The 19,415-nt window shown below is 33.6% G+C and overlaps 1 protein-coding gene across 1 annotated transcript; it reads right to left on the bottom strand.

Annotated features, from left to right (window-relative positions):
- Positions 1-18,362: 18,362 nt before the first annotated feature.
- LOC139845355 (uncharacterized mitochondrial protein AtMg00810-like) lies at positions 18,363-18,689 on the bottom strand. Its single transcript, XM_071835617.1, has one exon. It carries the CDS (start codon positions 18,687-18,689, stop codon positions 18,363-18,365), a length of 327 nt encoding a protein of 108 aa, XP_071691718.1.
- Between the last annotated feature and the right edge of the window lie 726 nt (positions 18,690-19,415).

Below are 19,415 nucleotides of genomic sequence, written 5' to 3'. Positions count from 1 at the left end.
GGTGTTTTAGAAATTAGAATGGAAAAGAGTTTTTAGAAAGTTGTTTTATTACTTCAATTTGTTTGTGTTTTGTTGTGTTACATTTTGCAAGACCACTAGCCTATTTATAGGCTCAATAAGTCTACTAGATCATTCTAGCAAATCTTGATTTTTTTGACTAACTAATTCTCTAACAATTTCTAGTCACTTCTACTTAAATATCTACTATTAAATATCTAATAAAACTTACTAATTATATTATACTATATATTTAATTGAGATAGCCCAAATAAATAGTACTATTTGGACTATCTCAATCTCACATTAAGAACTCCAAACTTTATCCAACGTACGAATCGACCCCCTCCCCAATTTTACTAAAAAACCCCACACCCTCGAGAAAATACAAAACAACCCCAAACCTACCCCCTTACCCCGACCCGACCCGACTCGCCTCCCCGTTATTATAACTATAATAATATTATATAATATATTTCGTCCTTTCACCTTTTTTTTTTACTTTTCTTTTCACCTTTTTTTCCTTTTTTCAAAAATAACCCAAACTTTGCACAAAAATTAAAACCGGCCCCCCAAACAGGGGGTAAAGTGTCAAATAACCATTTTCATAAAAAATCTTAACTAAACTTCACCCAAATATTCAACGAGTCATATCTTCTCGCTCGCAACGAGTTAAATTTTTTCGACACCATCGTTAAACTCGAAATGATTTTAGGAACACAATGTCACTAACTATACGCAAAATGGACTCTTTTTAAAAAAACGTTAAATATTTGAGATTTTCATACACGTTGATTTTGCGTTAAATTTTTAAAAGTCGACAATTCCATAGCGAAACGCGGAGATGCACATATATTGTTAATTTAAAATAACATTTAAATCTTTCACGAATTATACCTTTTAGTTCGACTCGAGTTGCACTTCAACGACATCATCGTTAGCCACGAAATAATTTGACAAACTAAACGCACTAAAATACATTGAAAACCGAACCCCCGGCGCGAAGCGAGGGTTCGTAAACTAGTTCTAGACTAATCTATATTAATCTAGAAAAACATTATAATATTTTAACACTCCTCCTTAATGTTTTTCGGTGTTACTCCGAGCATGTTGCGTAGGAACTCGAACTTGGGTCTTGGTAGTGCTTTAGTGAAAATATCTGCAATCTGCTCTTCGGTCTTGCAGTATTTTAATTCAATATCTTTCTTGGCTGAGCTTTCTCGCAGAAAGTGATACTTGATGTCAATATGTTTTGTTCTGCCATGGAACACTGGATTCTTTGCCATCGCGATCGCGGACTTGTTGTCGCAGAATATTTTTGTAGCTTCATCTTGTTTCTCGCCCATGTCTTCTAGTATTCTTCTTAGCCATATAGCTTGATTAGCTGAGTTTGCGGCTGCGACGTACTCGGCTTCAGCTGACGATTGTGCCACCGTTTCTTGTTTCTTTGATGTCCATGAGAATACACCAGATCCAAGTGTGAATGTGTATCCTGAAGTACTTCTCATGTCATCTACCGATCCGGCCCAATCACTATCAGTATATCCATGAAGCTTCGAGTCTATAGTGGGATTGTACCATATTTCATAGTCCATGGTACCTTGCAAGTATCTTAAAATTCTTTTAGAAGCTCCGTAATGTATTTGAGTAGGGTTTTTCATGTACCTGGATAATAGACTCGTTGCATACATAATATCTGGTCTTGTTGCTGTCAGATAAAGTAGACTTCCGATGAGACTTCTGAATCTTGAAGCGTCTGCTTTCTCCGATCCATCTTCTTGTCTCATCTTCTCATTGGCAACTAGTGGCGTCGCGACGGTTTTATAACCGTATAGTTTAAAATTTTTCAAGAGATTTTCTGTGTATTTCCTTTGGCATATGAAGATGCCTTCCTTTTCTTGACTGATTTCGATGCCAAGAAAATAGCGCATCAAACCAAGGTCGCTCATCTCGAACGTTTTCATCATGTCTTCCTTAAACTCTTGTATCATTCTCTCATTGTTTCCCGTATATATAAGATCATCAACATACAAGGAAATAATGAGAGTGTCAGAGTTACCCTGGGTTTTGATATAGAGTGTGGGCTCACTTTGACTCCTCCTGAATCCTGTACTTGTGAAGTAGCTGTCAATGCGGCTATACCAAGCACGTGGTGCTTGTTTAAGTCCATATAGAGCTTTCTTTAGCTTCAGGACTTGGTCTTCTTTTCCTTTCTGAATGAACCCTTGTGGTTGCTCGACGTATATTTCTTCTTCGAGAAATCCATTTAAAAAGGCTGATTTTACATCTAGTTGGTGAATCTTCCACCTTCGTTGAGCTGCTAATGCCACAAGTGCTCTTATAGTGTCTAGTCGAGCTACTGGTGCAAAAGTTTCGTTGTAGTCGACTCCTTGTTGTTGTGAGTAGCCTTTAGCTACTAGCCTCGCTTTGTGTTTTTGTATAGAACCGTCAGGGTTGAGCTTTGTTTTGTAAACCCATTTAACTCCAATGATTTCTTTATTTTCTGGAGGATCAACTAACTCCCATGTGTTGTTTTTCTCAATCATTCTTATTTCTTCATTCATAGCAGCCACCCACTTTTCATCTTTCGATGCAAATTCATAGCTTTCAGGTTCTATAGTTGTGAAGTTGCAAGTCTCGTACACCTCTGCTAACTTTTTAACTCTTCCCGGTGTTGACTCCGGACTTGAATCTTCTTGCGCTGAAGGTAATGTTGCCGAAGGAGAACTTGGCGTAGCAGGGCTCGTTTCTCCTGTGCTTTCATGACCAGAATGCTCTGTTTGTAGTGGATGTTGAGCTGGAGTTTCTATAGATATCCGCGGCAGATATGTTTGCTTTTCAACTTTGTCTTTCTCCCAGTTCCAAGAAGCTTCTTCGTCAAACTCCACGTCTCGGCTAATCACGATGTTATTGGTCTTCAAGTTGTAGACTCGGTAACCTTTTGATTGTGTGCTATAGCCCAAGAATATTCCTTTCTCTGATTTTTCTTGGAGTTTGTGACGTTTCTCCTTTGGAATATGAATGTAGCAGATAGATCCAAATACTCGTAAATGTTTTGCCGACGGTTTCCTTCCACTCCATGCCTCAATTGGAGTCTTGTTTTCAACTGCTTTCGTTGGACATCGGTTTAATATATATACAGCCGTGTATACAGCTTCAGCCCAAAAACTGTTTGGAAGGCCTTTTTCATGTATCATTGTTTTGGCCATTTCCATTACAGTTCTATTTTTGCGTTCAGAGACGCCATTTTGCTCAGGGGCGTATGAAATGTCCCGTTCTTATTGATTAAAAACGTTCCATATTAATTGATTTCGTTGCGAGGTTTTGACCTCTATATGAGACGTTTTTCAAAGACTGCATTCATTTTTAAACAAACCATAACCTTTATTTCATCAATAAAGGTTTAAAAAGCTTTACGTAGATTATCAAATAATGATAATCTAATATATCCTGTTTACACACGACCATTACATAATGGTTTACAATACAAATATGTTACAACAAAATAAGTTTCTTGAATGCAGTTTTTACACAATATCATACAAGCATGGACTCCAAATCTTGTCCTTATTTAAGTATGCGACAGCGGAAGCTCTTAATAATCACCTGAGAATAAACATGCTTAAAACGTCAACAAAAATGTTGGTGAGTTATAGGTTTAACCTATATATATCAAATCGTAACAATAGACCACAAGATTTCATATTTCAATACACATCCCATACATAGAGATAAAAATCATTCATATGGTGAACACCTGGTAACCGACAATAACAAGATGCATATATAAGAATATCCCCATCATTCCGGGACACCCTTCGGATATGATATAAATTTCGAAGTACTAAAGCATCCGGTACTTTGGATGGGGTTTGTTAGGCCCAATAGATCTATCTTTAGGATTCGCGTCAATTAGGGTGTCTGTTCCCTAATTCTTAGATTACCAGACTTAATAAAAAGGGGCATATTCGATTTCGATAATTCAACCATAGAATGTAGTTTCACGTACTTGTGTCTATTTTGTAAATCATTTATAAAACCTGCATGTATTCTCATCCCAAAAATATTAGATTTTAAAAGTGGGACTATAACTCACTTTCACAGATTTTTACTTCGTCGGGAAGTAAGACTTGGCCACTGGTTGATTCACGAACCTATAACAATATATACATATATATCAAAGTATGTTCAAAATATATTTACAACACTTTTAATATATTTTGATGTTTTAAGTTTATTAAGTCAGCTGTCCTCGTTAGTAACCTACAACTAGTTGTCCACAGTTAGATGTACAGAAATAAATCGATAAATATTATCTTGAATCAATCCACGACCCAGTGTATACGTATCTCAGTATTGATCACAACTCAAACTATATATATTTTGGAATCAACCTCAACCCTGTATAGCTAACTCCAACATTCACATATAGAGTGTCTATGGTTGTTCCGAAATATATATAGATGTGTCGACATGATAGGTCGAAACATTGTATACGTGTCTATGGTATCTCAAGATTACATAATATATAATACAAGTTGATTAAGTTATGGTTGGAATAGATTTGTTAACAATTTTCACGTAGCTAAAATGAGAAAAATTATCCAATCTTGTTTTACCCATAACTTCTTCATTTTAAATCCGTTTTGAGTGAATCAAATTGCTATGGTTTCATATTGAACTCTATTTTATGAATCTAAACAAAAAAAGTATAGGTTTCTAGTCGGAAAAATAAGTTACAAGTCGTTTTTGTAAAGGTAGTCATTTCAGTCGAAAGAACGACGTCTAGATGACCATTTTAGAAAACATACTTCCACTTTGAGTTTAACTATAATTTTTGGATATAGTTTCATGTTCATAATAAAAATCATTTTCTCAGAATAACAACTTTTAAATCAAAGTTTATCATAGTTTTTAATTAACTAACCCAAAACAGCCCGCAGTGTTACTACGACGGCGTAAATCCGGTTTTACGGTGTTTTTCGTGTTTCCAGGTTTTAAATCATTAAGTTAGCATATCATATAGATATAGAACATGTGTTTAGTTGATTTTAAAAGTCAAGTTAGAAGGATTAACTTTTGTTTGCGAACAAGTTTAGAATTAACTAAACTATGTTCTAGTGATTACAAGTTTAAACCTTCGAATAAGATAGCTTTATATGTATGAATCGAATGATGTTATGAACATCATTACTACCTTAAGTTCCTTGGATGAACCTACTGGAAAAGAGAAAAATGGATCTAGCTTCAATGGATCCTTGGATGGCTCAAAGTTCTTGAAGCAAAATCATGACACGAAAACAAGTTCAAGTAAGATCATCACTTGAAATAAGATTGTTATAGTTATAGAAATTGAACCAAAGTTTGAATATGATTATTACCTTGTATTAGAATGATAACCTACTGTAAGAAATAAATATTTCTTGAGGTTGGATGATCACCTTACAAGATTGGAAGTGAGCTAGCAAACTTGAAAGTATTCTTGATTTTATGAAACTAGAACTTTTGGAATTTATGAAGAACACTTAGAACTTGAAGATAGAACTTGAGAGAGTTCAATTAGATGAAGAAAATTGAAGAATGAAAGTGTTTGTAGGTGTTTTTGGTCGTTGGTGTATGGATTAGATATAAAGGATATGTAATTTTGTTTTCATGTAAATAAGTCATGAATGATTACTCATATTTTTGTAATCTTATGAGATATTTCATGCTAGTTGCCAAATGATGGTTCCCACATGTGTTAGGTGACTCACATGGGCTGCTAAGAGCTGATCATTGGAGTGTATATACCAATAGTACATACATCTAAAAGCTGTGTATTGTACGAGTACGAATACGGGTGCATACGAGTAGAATTGTTGATGAAACTGAACGAGAATGTAATTGTAAGCATTTTTGTTAAGTAGAAGTATTTTGATAAGTGTATTGAAGTCTTTCAAAAGTGTATAAATACATATTAAAACACTACATGTATATACATTTTAACTGAGTCGTTAAGTCATCGTTAGTCGTTACATGTAAGTGTTGTTTTGAAACCTTTAGGTTAACGATCTTGTTAAATGTTGTTAACCCAATGTTTATAATATCAAAAGAGATTTTAAATTATTATATTATCATGATATTATGATGTACGAATATCTCTTAATATGATATATATACATTAAATGTCGTTACAACGATAAACGTTACATATATGTCTCGTTTCAAAATCATTAAGTTAGTAGTCTTGTTTTTACATATGTAGTTCATTGTTAATATAATTAATGATATGTTTACTTATCATAATATCATGTTAACTATATATATAACCATATATATGTCATCATATAGTTTTTTTACAAGTTTTAACGTTCGTGAATCACCGGTCAACTTGGGTGGTCAATTGTCTATATGAAACCTATTTCAATTAATCAAGTCTTAACAAGTTTGATTGCTTAACATGTTGGAAACATTTAATCATGTAAATATCAATCTCAATTAATATATATAAACATGGAAAAGTTCGGGTCACTACACTGAAATGTCCCGTTCTTATTGATTAAAAACGTTCCATATTAATTGATTTCGTTGCGAGGTTTTGACCTCTATATGAGACGTTTTTCAAAGACTGCATTCATTTTTAAACAAACCATAACCTTTATTTCATCAATAAAGGTTTAAAAAGCTTTACGTAGATTATCAAATAATGATAATCTAATATATCCTGTTTACACACGACCATTACATAATGGTTTACAATACAAATATGTTACAACAAAATAAGTTTCTTGAATGCAGTTTTTACACAATATCATACAAGCATGGACTCCAAATCTTGTCCTTATTTAAGTATGCGACAGCGGAAGCTCTTAATAATCACCTGAGAATAAACATGCTTAAAACGTCAACAAAAATGTTGGTGAGTTATAGGTTTAACCTATATATATCAAATCGTAACAATAGACCACAAGATTTCATATTTCAATACACATCCCATACATAGAGATAAAAATCATTCATATGGTGAACACCTGGTAACCGACAATAACAAGATGCATATATAAGAATATCCCCATCATTCCGGGACACCCTTCGGATATGATATAAATTTCGAAGTACTAAAGCATCCGGTACTTTGGATGGGGTTTGTTAGGCCCAATAGATCTATCTTTAGGATTCGCGTCAATTAGGGTGTCTGTTCCCTAATTCTTAGATTACCAGACTTAATAAAAAGGGGCATATTCGATTTCGATAATTCAACCATAGAATGTAGTTTCACGTACTTGTGTCTATTTTGTAAATCATTTATAAAACCTGCATGTATTCTCATCCCAAAAATATTAGATTTTAAAAGTGGGACTATAACTCACTTTCACAGATTTTTACTTCGTCGGGAAGTAAGACTTGGCCACTGGTTGATTCACGAACCTATAACAATATATACATATATATCAAAGTATGTTCAAAATATATTTACAACACTTTTAATATATTTTGATGTTTTAAGTTTATTAAGTCAGCTGTCCTCGTTAGTAACCTACAACTAGTTGTCCACAGTTAGATGTACAGAAATAAATCGATAAATATTATCTTGAATCAATCCACGACCCAGTGTATACGTATCTCAGTATTGATCACAACTCAAACTATATATATTTTGGAATCAACCTCAACCCTGTATAGCTAACTCCAACATTCACATATAGAGTGTCTATGGTTGTTCCGAAATATATATAGATGTGTCGACATGATAGGTCGAAACATTGTATACGTGTCTATGGTATCTCAAGATTACATAATATATAATACAAGTTGATTAAGTTATGGTTGGAATAGATTTGTTACCAATTTTCACGTAGCTAAAATGAGAAAAATTATCCAATCTTGTTTTACCCATAACTTCTTCATTTTAAATCCGTTTTGAGTGAATCAAATTGCTATGGTTTCATATTGAACTCTATTTTATGAATCTAAACAAAAAAAGTATAGGTTTCTAGTCGGAAAAATAAGTTACAAGTCGTTTTTGTAAAGGTAGTCATTTCAGTCGAAAGAACGACGTCTAGATGACCATTTTAGAAAACATACTTCCACTTTGAGTTTAACTATAATTTTTGGATATAGTTTCATGTTCATAATAAAAATCATTTTCTCAGAATAACAACTTTTAAATCAAAGTTTATCATAGTTTTTAATTAACTAACCCAAAACAGCCCGCAGTGTTACTACGACGGCGTAAATCCGGTTTTACGGTGTTTTTCGTGTTTCCAGGTTTTAAATCATTAAGTTAGCATATCATATAGATATAGAACATGTGTTTAGTTGATTTTAAAAGTAAAGTTAGAAGGATTAACTTTTGTTTGCGAACAAGTTTAGAATTAACTAAACTATGTTCTAGTGATTACAAGTTTAAACCTTCGAATAAGATAGCTTTATATGTATGAATCGAATGATGTTATGAACATCATTACTACCTTAAGTTCCTTGGATGAACCTACTGGAAAAGAGAAAAATGGATCTAGCTTCAATGGATCCTTGGATGGCTCAAAGTTCTTGAAGCAAAATCATGACACGAAAACAAGTTCAAGTAAGATCATCACTTGAAATAAGATTGTTATAGTTATAGAAATTGAACCAAAGTTTGAATATGATTATTACCTTGTATTAGAATGATAACCTACTGTAAGAAACAAATATTTCTTGAGGTTGGATGATCACCTTACAAGATTGGAAGTGAGCTAGCAAACTTGAAAGTATTCTTGATTTTATGAAACTAGAACTTTTGGAATTTATGAAGAACACTTAGAACTTGAAGATAGAACTTGAGAGAGTTCAATTAGATGAAGAAAATTGAAGAATGAAAGTGTTTGTAGGTGTTTTTGGTCGTTGGTGTATGGATTAGATATAAAGGATATGTAATTTTGTTTTCATGTAAATAAGTCATGAATGATTACTCATATTTTTGTAATCTTATGAGATATTTCATGCTAGTTGCCAAATGATGGTTCCCAAATGTGTTAGGTGACTCACATGGGCTGCTAAGAGCTGATCATTGGAGTGTATATACCAATAGTACATACATCTAAAAGCTGTGTATTGTACGAGTACGAATACGGGTGCATACGAGTAGAATTGTTGATGAAACTGAACGAGAATGTAATTGTAAGCATTTTTGTTAAGTAGAAGTATTTTGATAAGTGTATTGAAGTCTTTCAAAAGTGTATAAATACATATTAAAACACTACATGTATATACATTTTAACTGAGTCGTTAAGTCATCGTTAGTCGTTACATGTAAGTGTTGTTTTGAAACCTTTAGGTTAACGATCTTGTTAAATGTTGTTAACCCAATGTTTATAATATCAAAAGAGATTTTAAATTATTATATTATCATGATATTATGATGTACGAATATCTCTTAATATGATATATATACATTAAATGTCGTTACAACGATAAACGTTACATATATGTCTCGTTTCAAAATCATTAAGTTAGTAGTCTTGTTTTTACATATGTAGTTCATTGTTAATATAATTAATGATATGTTTACTTATCATAATATCATGTTAACTATATATATAACCATATATATGTCATCATATAGTTTTTTTACAAGTTTTAACGTTCGTGAATCACCGGTCAACTTGGGTGGTCAATTGTCTATATGAAACCTATTTCAATTAATCAAGTCTTAACAAGTTTGATTGCTTAACATGTTGGAAACATTTAATCATGTAAATATCAATCTCAATTAATATATATAAACATGGAAAAGTTCGGGTCACTACAGCGTAACCAACAGTAAGTTGGCGTTTAACTCCTTCGTCTTCACAGAATTTGTTAAACTGTGTAGAGGTGTATTCTTTTCCTCTATCACTCCTTAGTGTTTTTATATAATGGCCACTACTCTTTTCGACGAAGTTCTTGAGCTTCTTGAATATTGTAAATACTTCTGATTTTTCACGCATGAAATAAACCCACGTCATTCTAGAATAATCATCGATGAAGAGAATAAAGTACCTGTTTTGGTTAAGTGACGGGGTTCTCATTGGTCCACAAATGTCGGTGTGCACCAGCTCCAGTATACCTTTCGCTCTCCAAGCTTTGTCACGAGGGAAAGGTTTTCGATGTTGCTTGCCCATCACACAGCTTTCACACGTGTCGGTGATCTCTTCTATGTTAGGCAAGTCTCTCATCATATTCTTCTGTTGGAGGATTTTTAGTGCGTGAAAGTTAAAGTGGCCAAATCTTCGATGCCATAGCCATGATTCTTCAACTTGAACTTTCATGGCTGTGTCTTGGATATACTGCCAACGAAGCGGAAAGTTGCGGTTCTCCATTGGCACTTCGGCTATTAATTTATAGTTATTTTTCTTGTCACGAATAACGCATGATTTGTCTTCGAAGAGTAAAGAGTATCCGTGCTCCATCATTTGACCAACACTTAACAAGTTACTTGCTAGGCTTGGTACTAGAAGAACGTCATTGATAGATCGAGTGACGTTATTAGTTTGAACAGTAATAGTACCTTTGCCTTTAGTATCCACGAGTTCTCCATTCCCTAACTTGACACGGGACTTTACGGAGGTGTTGATACTCTGAAATAGCTTCTCATCTCCTGTCATGTGATTGCTGCACCCACTGTCGATCAACCAAGTATCGTCCCTCTGTTTATTTGCAACATGACAGGCATAGAATAGCTGATTTTTGTTCTCCGGAATATCTTCACTTTCTTCCGTGAAGTTAGCTCGATGATTTTGTTTTAAACGGCAATCTTTTTCTAGATGCCCAAATCTTTTGCAGTTATTGCATTGTGGTTTCCCTTTGTGGAAACAATCTTTCTCCAAGTGGTTTGTCTTTTTGCAGATACCACATGGAGGATAGTTTTTTCTTCTCTGATCAAATCCGGTTCTGGGTTTTTCTCCTCCTCTCGACTTTTCTTCGAGATTTCTTTTCCCCTCATTATTAGATTTCTGAGACCTTATTTTGAGTTTAGACTGAAAGGCACTTTCTAGTGAGTTTTCACTACGCCGACTCAATCTAGCCTCATATGCTTCAAGAGAGCCAATTAATTCTGGTACCGACAGAGTCTCGATGTCTTTTGACTCTTCGATAGCAGTAATGACATGATCGTATTTTTCGGTCATACTGATAAGTATCTTTTCTACGATCCTTTTGTCAGTTATATTATCTCCATAGGCTCTCATTTGATTTACTATTTCTTTGATTCCAGAATAGTAATCTTTAACGGTCTCAGTCTCTTTCATATTTAAATTTTCAAAATCCCGTCTTAGAGTTAGTAGTTTGACGGATCTTACCTTGACGTTTCCTTGAAATTCTTCTTGAAGGATCTTCCACGCCTCTTTGGCTGTCGTAGCTCCCGTGATTCGTAGAAAGATAGACGGCGTCAAAGCTTGTTGGATGTAGCCCAGAGCGGCGGCATTTCTTACAACATTTTTGTTGTATTTTTCTTGTTCTTCCGTGGACAGAGTTCCGGCATCTTTCGGAGTTGTAAACCCGACTTCGACAATATCCCATAAGCTTTGTGCTTGGAAATATGTCTTCATTCGGATACTCCAAAAATCATAGTTGTCGCCATCAAAGATGGGGACGGGAATATTGTACGCACCAACGGTAGTCATGGTGTACTCGAACGAACGCCCAAACGGCTCTTGATACCACTTGTTAGATTTAGTGTAGGTTTAGATTTTTTAGAAGTGATAGATTAGTATGAAGTATTATAGTGTTTATAATGTTGAGGGGGTGTTTCAGAAATTAGAATGGAAAAGAGTTTTTAGAAAGTTGTTTTATTACTTCAATTTGTTTGTGTTTTGTTGTGTTATATTTTGCAAAACCACTAGCCTATTTATAGGCTCAATAAGTCTACTAGATCATTCTAGCAAATCTTGATTTTTTTGACTAACTAATTCTCTAACAATTTCTAGTCACTTCTACTTAAATATCTACTATTAAATATCTAATAAAACTTACTAATTCTAGAATAATCTATATTAATCTAGAAAAATATTATAATATTTTAACATCAAATATGACAAGGTGGTAGCTGTACAGAAAAATTTCACCGGGAAAACATTGTCGGAGTTTGACCGGATATGGTGACCATTATATAGATGGTAACATGACCGTTCAAGTTTTCCAAGTTACAACATTTGCTAATTTAAAATAGAAGTCCGTTTTAGCTATGATATTATAAATTGAAATTGAATCTTTTGATACAAATATAAAATAAGAAAATTACAAAAATGGTTCTCATTGTTTGTACGAAACAGTCCCTAAACTATCGTTTTGACAAGGACACTCACCATTGTTTGCAAATGTTGCATAGTCTCTCAATCTAACGCACGTTAAAAAATCGTTGAATTACCTCACATTTCAAGCAGGGTAAAATAGCTAATTTACATACTCTATGGGTATTTTGGCACACAAGTTTATGGAAGCTTAAACTTATTTTTCTAAAAACTTAAGCTAGTAACATTGTTTGGTAAGAACTTATTCAAGAGCTATTGAAAATCATAGACTCTAAAAAATACGCTCCTTGATGTAGCTTATAAAAATAAGCTAAAAGCAACATCGACCTCAACAATACTATATCCACTAAATTACCATCTTTTCCGACTTTTCTTTTTCTTGGCTTCTCATTCCAGCTGGGTTTTCCGGATTGGAATTTTGCTTTCAACTCTTGTTCCTTCTTATTCACTCAAAGATATTATGTTTATTCAGAATCATGGTTGAGGGGGAAAGCGAGAGTCTGACTTTCAAATCATGTGAGAATGTTCTTTTATAAGTCAATTCGTGTGGAAACTGCTTTTCTCCGTTTTAGTTTTTCAACTTCCTCGGTACCTGGGGTCGAGATGATTGTTGGAGGGTATTTGATCAACATGGGTTAGTTCGAGATGTGTATATAGTTAGGAAGTGGTTATCGAGCAAAACGTTTTGGTTTCATGAAGTTTGAAAATATTTGAGACGTCAAAAGCTTCATTAAATTGTTGAATCCTATCCAAATAAATGGTTACCATATTCATGCCTTTAAAGCGAGAGAGAGGAATTTGTCTCGTGTTGGTCATTTCGGTAAAGGTGTGGGTATGAGACCGTCGAATGGAATTGGTGTTCCTTGGGGAGAGAGGTAATTCTCCGAGGTTGTCATAGGGGACATTATTAATTTTTTTTTCTAAGAACAATCTACCTGCTAGGGATCAAAGTTTTCCTAACTTGAAACGACCTCAACTCTTAACCGAAAAAATGACAAAAAAAAAATCATTCATTTGGGATGCGGCACATCGGGTTGTCAGATGCAGTGCATCTGAACCTGATGCAGCTCACCCAATGACTCGAACACATCACAACCTTCACTAACCATTCACTAACCATTAACCAATTTGTTAGATGTGCCGCATCGCTTTCAGATGTGGCACATATGACCCCCTTAGCCCATCGGGTACTCTCTTGTATCATTTTTTGAAGACGTTTTTTATTCAGGAACTTTTCTGAATTTATATAAGTTTTCGTTATTTAAAAAAAAAAATGTAGCTGCATGAAAATTCATAAAATCGACACTATAAACTATTAGAGTATAAAGAAATTAAATTCGTAATGCAAACCCATTATGCAAGCAATTTGACATATAAGATACTCTGCAAACTGCAGCAAGATGAATGTTACACGAATAACGATATAAGCTACTTCAAACCGCAACAAAAATAGTTCAAAACAGCAACCTGTAAATGGAATTAAATGGAACTAAAGCCAACCTATCTTTAGATCCATTATAACAAACAATGAAGAAAACAAACGGTATGAATCCAAGCATCATAACATGGAATAGAGACATAACATAACACTTACCATGAGCTAATTACCTCCTATTATCTCTTCCCCTATTCAATTTAGTTGCTTCCTCATTCATGGTTGTTCCATTTTTGTATGTCAACTATAAAATTGTTGAGGCATATTGGATATCAGATATAGTTATTATATTTTGAACAACATATCCCAGGTTCCTAAAAGCAACAATCCCACCCACAAATAACTTACATTACACCACAAAGTTAGTGAGCTACTTTAAAGTAGCAAAATTCTCATCAAAATATTGATTGTTTAGAATATATGAGGAAAATGTTAAATCAACAACTGCACGTAATGTTATCATTTTCAAATTATTATATATCATTATCGTATATCATATAGTTGCATCATAAAGAACAAACATAAACTAAAGATTGGAAGATAAAGTAAATAACTCTAACTATGCAAACCTATATTTGTAATTCAGAAACCATATAAACCATTTGACTTTTTACCCCTCAAACATAGAAAACTCATAAACCATTCAGAAAGCATATAAATCAATATCGATTCCTCGAAGATATCCTCCATCCCAGCCTCTTATTAATATGTCAAAAAAAGTAATTATTTTCAATAAAACACTTTCAGAGAATCAGAAACAATTACACTTTATATCTTTTTCTAGCTCAATCGAAGTCTCTAATCCCAGATCTAAAAAATGCAACAACAAAGTTAATACAACCACAGAAGGTACAAATACATCATATCATTATACATCTACATACAAGTGATACTACTATATATTCGTTTTATAAACTAACTTTAAGCGATTGGATCGATAATTATCAAAATACTTTTGAAGAACCCGATTACAAATAATTAAATAGCTTATAACTCGCGAATTTGCGGGAGGGCCGGTTCTGAGTATTTTGATGCCGGGTGCAAAATGGTCAAATAATGCCTCTTTTCTATCTTATAATATCTTATAATGGTGTTTTTGAACCTAAAAAAACCACTTGTTATTTTTTACTCCGATAATGTAAAAATTTGCTAAATTTATACTCCGTAGTATATAGTATTACTTCATCAATCTCCAAACGCATGTGTATTTCTAATTTTGTTTTCTCCAAAATAGACAAGCAACTTTATTATTTTACTCTTATATATACTTTTACTTAAAAGTTTATAATACTATAAATGATATTACCTCTTGTCCTCTTAGAAGAGAAATTTTTATATTTTACTTAAAGTTACACCAATAAAATATATGTTTTGGAACGAAGTAAGTATATAGTTATTTGCTTAAGAGGGTATATAAACAGTAACACTATGAAGTATAAAACATTTAGTGAAGATTATAAAAATAATACTAACTGAATGTATAAAAATATTAATGTATTATAAATGAAGTATGAAGTAAATCGAATATGACTTTTTTTCTTGAAGAAATAACTTAAGTCAAGAAAATGATTAAAACCAAGTTCAATGCTCAATTATTGAAATACGACGGTACATATTTTTCATTATGCCACTTACTTTCAAAATTTTAAAATTAACACGTATAGGTCAATTGTTTGTACAATACGTTGTAAAAATTGTACCATATTTTAAAGCTAAAACTAATATATTTGAAAAATGAACAAAAACATACAATGATGAACCTGACGTGTAGAGTACTAACGAAAGTTAACTAAATATCCATAAAATAATTTTTCTCTCTCACTTCAACTTTTTGCCTATCTCTCTTTCTTCTTCCTTTTCTTTTTCCTTTTCCTTTTCCTCATGTATATTTCTACAACTTAATAAAAAAACTCAAACCCTCCATTTGATGCCCTTTAACTCTTGATGCCCAGTGCGGTCGCACTTGTGGCCCACCCCAGGTCCGGCCCTGTTCGCGGGGCTACTAAATGAATTTGATACGAATTTCATATTGTAACTTGATTTCATTTTATAGTTTTTAATTTAACATATATGTGCGAATGATATTGCAAAAATACTTTCAGTGAAATTAACATGTACAGTATATGTTTTAAGTTTATAAGATTAGAGTACTGAGTACAAGGTATTATATACGACTTGGAGTGATAGGTCGATTGGTTGTTCGCTCTCTGCAAACCCTGTTCTCTAGTTATCCGTTGTCTGGATAACTGTCATAGTCGTACATACTTATATCTCTCACCTGACCATTAGAAGAATATATGCTAAGCTAAGGCAGGGGCGAATTTAGAGGGGGGGTAGGGGGCGCCCGTCCCCAGTCGATTTCGAAATTTTAGTATAAAAATTTGAATTTTTTTTTTATTTTGTCCCAACCCAAAATTCATTTGCCCCAAACCCAAAAGTCATTTGCCCCAAACTCTAAAGTCTATGATCCAACAAATTTTATTTTTGCCCCAAACTCAAAAGTCTTGATCCATTTAATAAAGAGTTGGGCCAATTAAATAATAACAAGTCCACTAGTATCAAGTCCACCTCCTTTCTTTTTCCCTCTCAAAACCGTCATTCTAGTCCCATTTTTTTATGCTGAACGTACGATCCCAAAAAAAAAAAAAAAAAACACCTGCTATTACAAAATTCGCTGAACCCAGAACCCTAGAAGGCTTGAACCGAAATCAGTAGCATCAAAAATCGATATTCGAAGAAGTGCTGAAGCATCAAAAATCAGTAGCATCAAAATTCTTCTACCCTCTTTTTGTAAGGTAATAAATTCTCTAATTGAATTTTGTAAATTACAACAAAGCAGTAGCATCAAAAATAAAATTTAGGGTTTAATGTTATGTTCCTAAATTTGTTTCTATTTTGCATTTTTGCCCGATGTCTGCTGACATGCTCTTAATTTGGGTTCAAATGTTCAATTGTCTTTTTTATTTGAGATTTGTTATATGTAGACAGTAGACACTTCACACTAGAGTACTAGACATGTAGTTAATTGTTTTATATTGTTTTTTGTTGTTAATAGATTATTAATTGTTACCAGATTGTTGTTCATACTTGTTGTTAATTGTTATTATTGTTTTTGTTAACAGATTGTTGTTAATTGTTTTTGTTATGTTGTTGATTGTTATGTTATGTTATTTATTAATTGTTAATAGCCGAAGTTAAAGTTGAAGATGTAATGCAGCGTTTTAATCATATGCGTTTACGTAGAGGAAAATACTAGTTTTTGGTATATTTCGTGCAGTTTTTTGTTACATTTGGTGAAAAAAAAAAATTTGTAGCTCTTGTTGAATTTTTTTTGCCCCCGGTGACTTGGAGTTCTGGTTCCGCCACTGTGCTAAGGTATATAGAAACATGTGAAGTATTAACCCATCTCTCTGTTAGTCTCTTCAATAATCTCATTCCATTAAAAAGATATATCAAAGTAGAGATTGCAAGTCGCATAATGGAATTACCCTTGTTCATCATATAAGTCAAACACGTATGGATATAATTATGAAATTAAAAATATATTAAGTGTGTTGTGTAGTTTAATAGCCGCAAATTTGAGAGATTTTTTAAGTAAAGTAGTTTAGTCGATATAATTAAATTGAATGATGTACTCCGTTATTAAATCAATTTGACCGATATAATTAAGGTAGTTTAGATGTTAAAAACTACATACAAGTAACTCAGACAAATGGGTTAAAGTTGCTACCAGTGATCATTGTACATTTAAAAGAAGAGATTCTTCATTATAAAACAAGAAGTTATTTGTTATGGATGAAAGGTTAAGGAAATAATATAAACAAGAATATGAAAAACTAAATGTGTTAGATACAAATGGTTACAATCAAATCCTTATATAGAGGATTAAAGCAAAACATAATCATAACATACCAACAACTAGACCAACTAGTAGAACTAGATGACAACTAGCATACATGTGAACGCACCAATATGACAAGACAACTAGCAAACATGTGCACAAACCAATATGACAACTAGCATACATGTGAATACACCAACAAACCAGATCTAATAAAAAAGACAACTTGATTATGCAAGTATATGCCATAAAAGATAATGTCAAGTTGGCGACTAAACACCTTAACCATTAATTTGGTCAATAATGGTCGGAACCCATTTGGACAAGTTGAGCAACTTGAGTAATAATAATCAAGTTGAGCAAATTGAGCCACTTGAGTTGTGCACTAACATTTTAACACTCCCCCTTAGTGCAAACTCCTGATCAAAAATCCCCAACGCCTCTTGAAATTCCATGAACTTGGATTTCATTAGAGATCTAGTAAAGATGTCGGCTACCTGATCATTTGTCCTTACATTTTCTAGCTCGATTTTTCCGCTAAGAACCTTTTCATGAATGAAATTATACCTCATTTCTATATGTTCTGTACGAGCATGAAAAACAGGATTCAAAGTAAGTTTGATTGCACTTTTCATTGTCACATTTCAGTTTGACAACATAATCTACTTCTTCAAGTATGTCACCAATCAATATTCTTATCCAAGTACACTCTTGAGCTGCCATAGTTGCAGCTATGTATTCCAATTCCGTGCTAGACAAAGCAACAACATCTTGCTTCTTGCTACACCATGAAATAACTGCGGAACCCATGTTAAAACGGTAACCCGAGGTTGAATGACGATCATTTTGTGTCTCCCATCCAATCTGCATCTAAGAGATCATTTAACAAAACATCATCACATTTCTTATACCGCAATCCGTGGCTCATTGATCCTTTCACATAACGAAGGATCCTTTTAGCTGCATCAAGATGAACATTAGTTGGACATTGCATAAATTGTGAAACAATGCCAACCGAGTAAGCAATTTTTGGCCTTGTGATGGTTAGATAAATCAAACTTCCAACCATTTGTCGGAACAACTTCACATCCTTGAGCTCTTTTCCTTGGTCCCTCTTCATTTTAAGGTTTGGTTCCATTGGCGTAGTCATAGGCTTTGACTCTCCCATGTTGAAACGTTCCAAGAGACTTCCTGCATTGCCCCTTTGAGAGATTAGTTATCTGTTTTCTAGCTTATCGACTTCCAAGCCAAGAAAGCAACCAATCTCCCCCATATTCTTCATTTCAAAACGAACCGAAAGATCATCACTTAAACGAGATATTTCCGACTCGTTTCCTCCGGTGTTAATCATGTCATCAGCACATAGTAATACCAAAACATGAATACTGGATTCTTTCTTCATAAACAAACTAGAATCCACATAAAAAATTTTAAAACCACAAAAGACAAGGTATTGTGCGACCTTACCATACCAAGCTCTCGGAGCTTGTTTCAAACCATAAAGAGATTACTTCAACCGACACACATATTCTTTGAAGTGAACCTAATAGGTTGTTCCATAAACACCTCACGATTAAGCTCTCTATATAAAAAAGCATTCTTCACATCAAGTTGCCACAATTTTCACCCTGTGTAAGCCGCTAGTGAGATTATTGTTCTCACCATCACCATTTTAGCCACGGGGCTAATAGTTTCTTCATAATCAAGCCCATAACTATGACAAAAGCCACGAGCCACTAAACGAGCTTTGAACCTATTAATGGTTCCATCTGAGTTCTTTTTCAAACGGTACACATGTTTGCATCTAACTGGTTTACATGCTTTCGGTTTCTTGACAAGCTCCCAAGTTTCATTCTTTTCTAATGCATCAATCTCCTCTTGGATTGCTTTTTTC

This window comes from Rutidosis leptorrhynchoides, chromosome 1 (assembly GCF_046630445.1).
Source record: "Rutidosis leptorrhynchoides isolate AG116_Rl617_1_P2 chromosome 1, CSIRO_AGI_Rlap_v1, whole genome shotgun sequence".
Lineage (NCBI taxonomy): Eukaryota > Viridiplantae > Streptophyta > Magnoliopsida > Asterales > Asteraceae > Rutidosis > Rutidosis leptorrhynchoides.
Note: the sequence above shows the minus strand (reverse complement) of the source record. Positions and strands in the feature narration are given on the sequence as shown.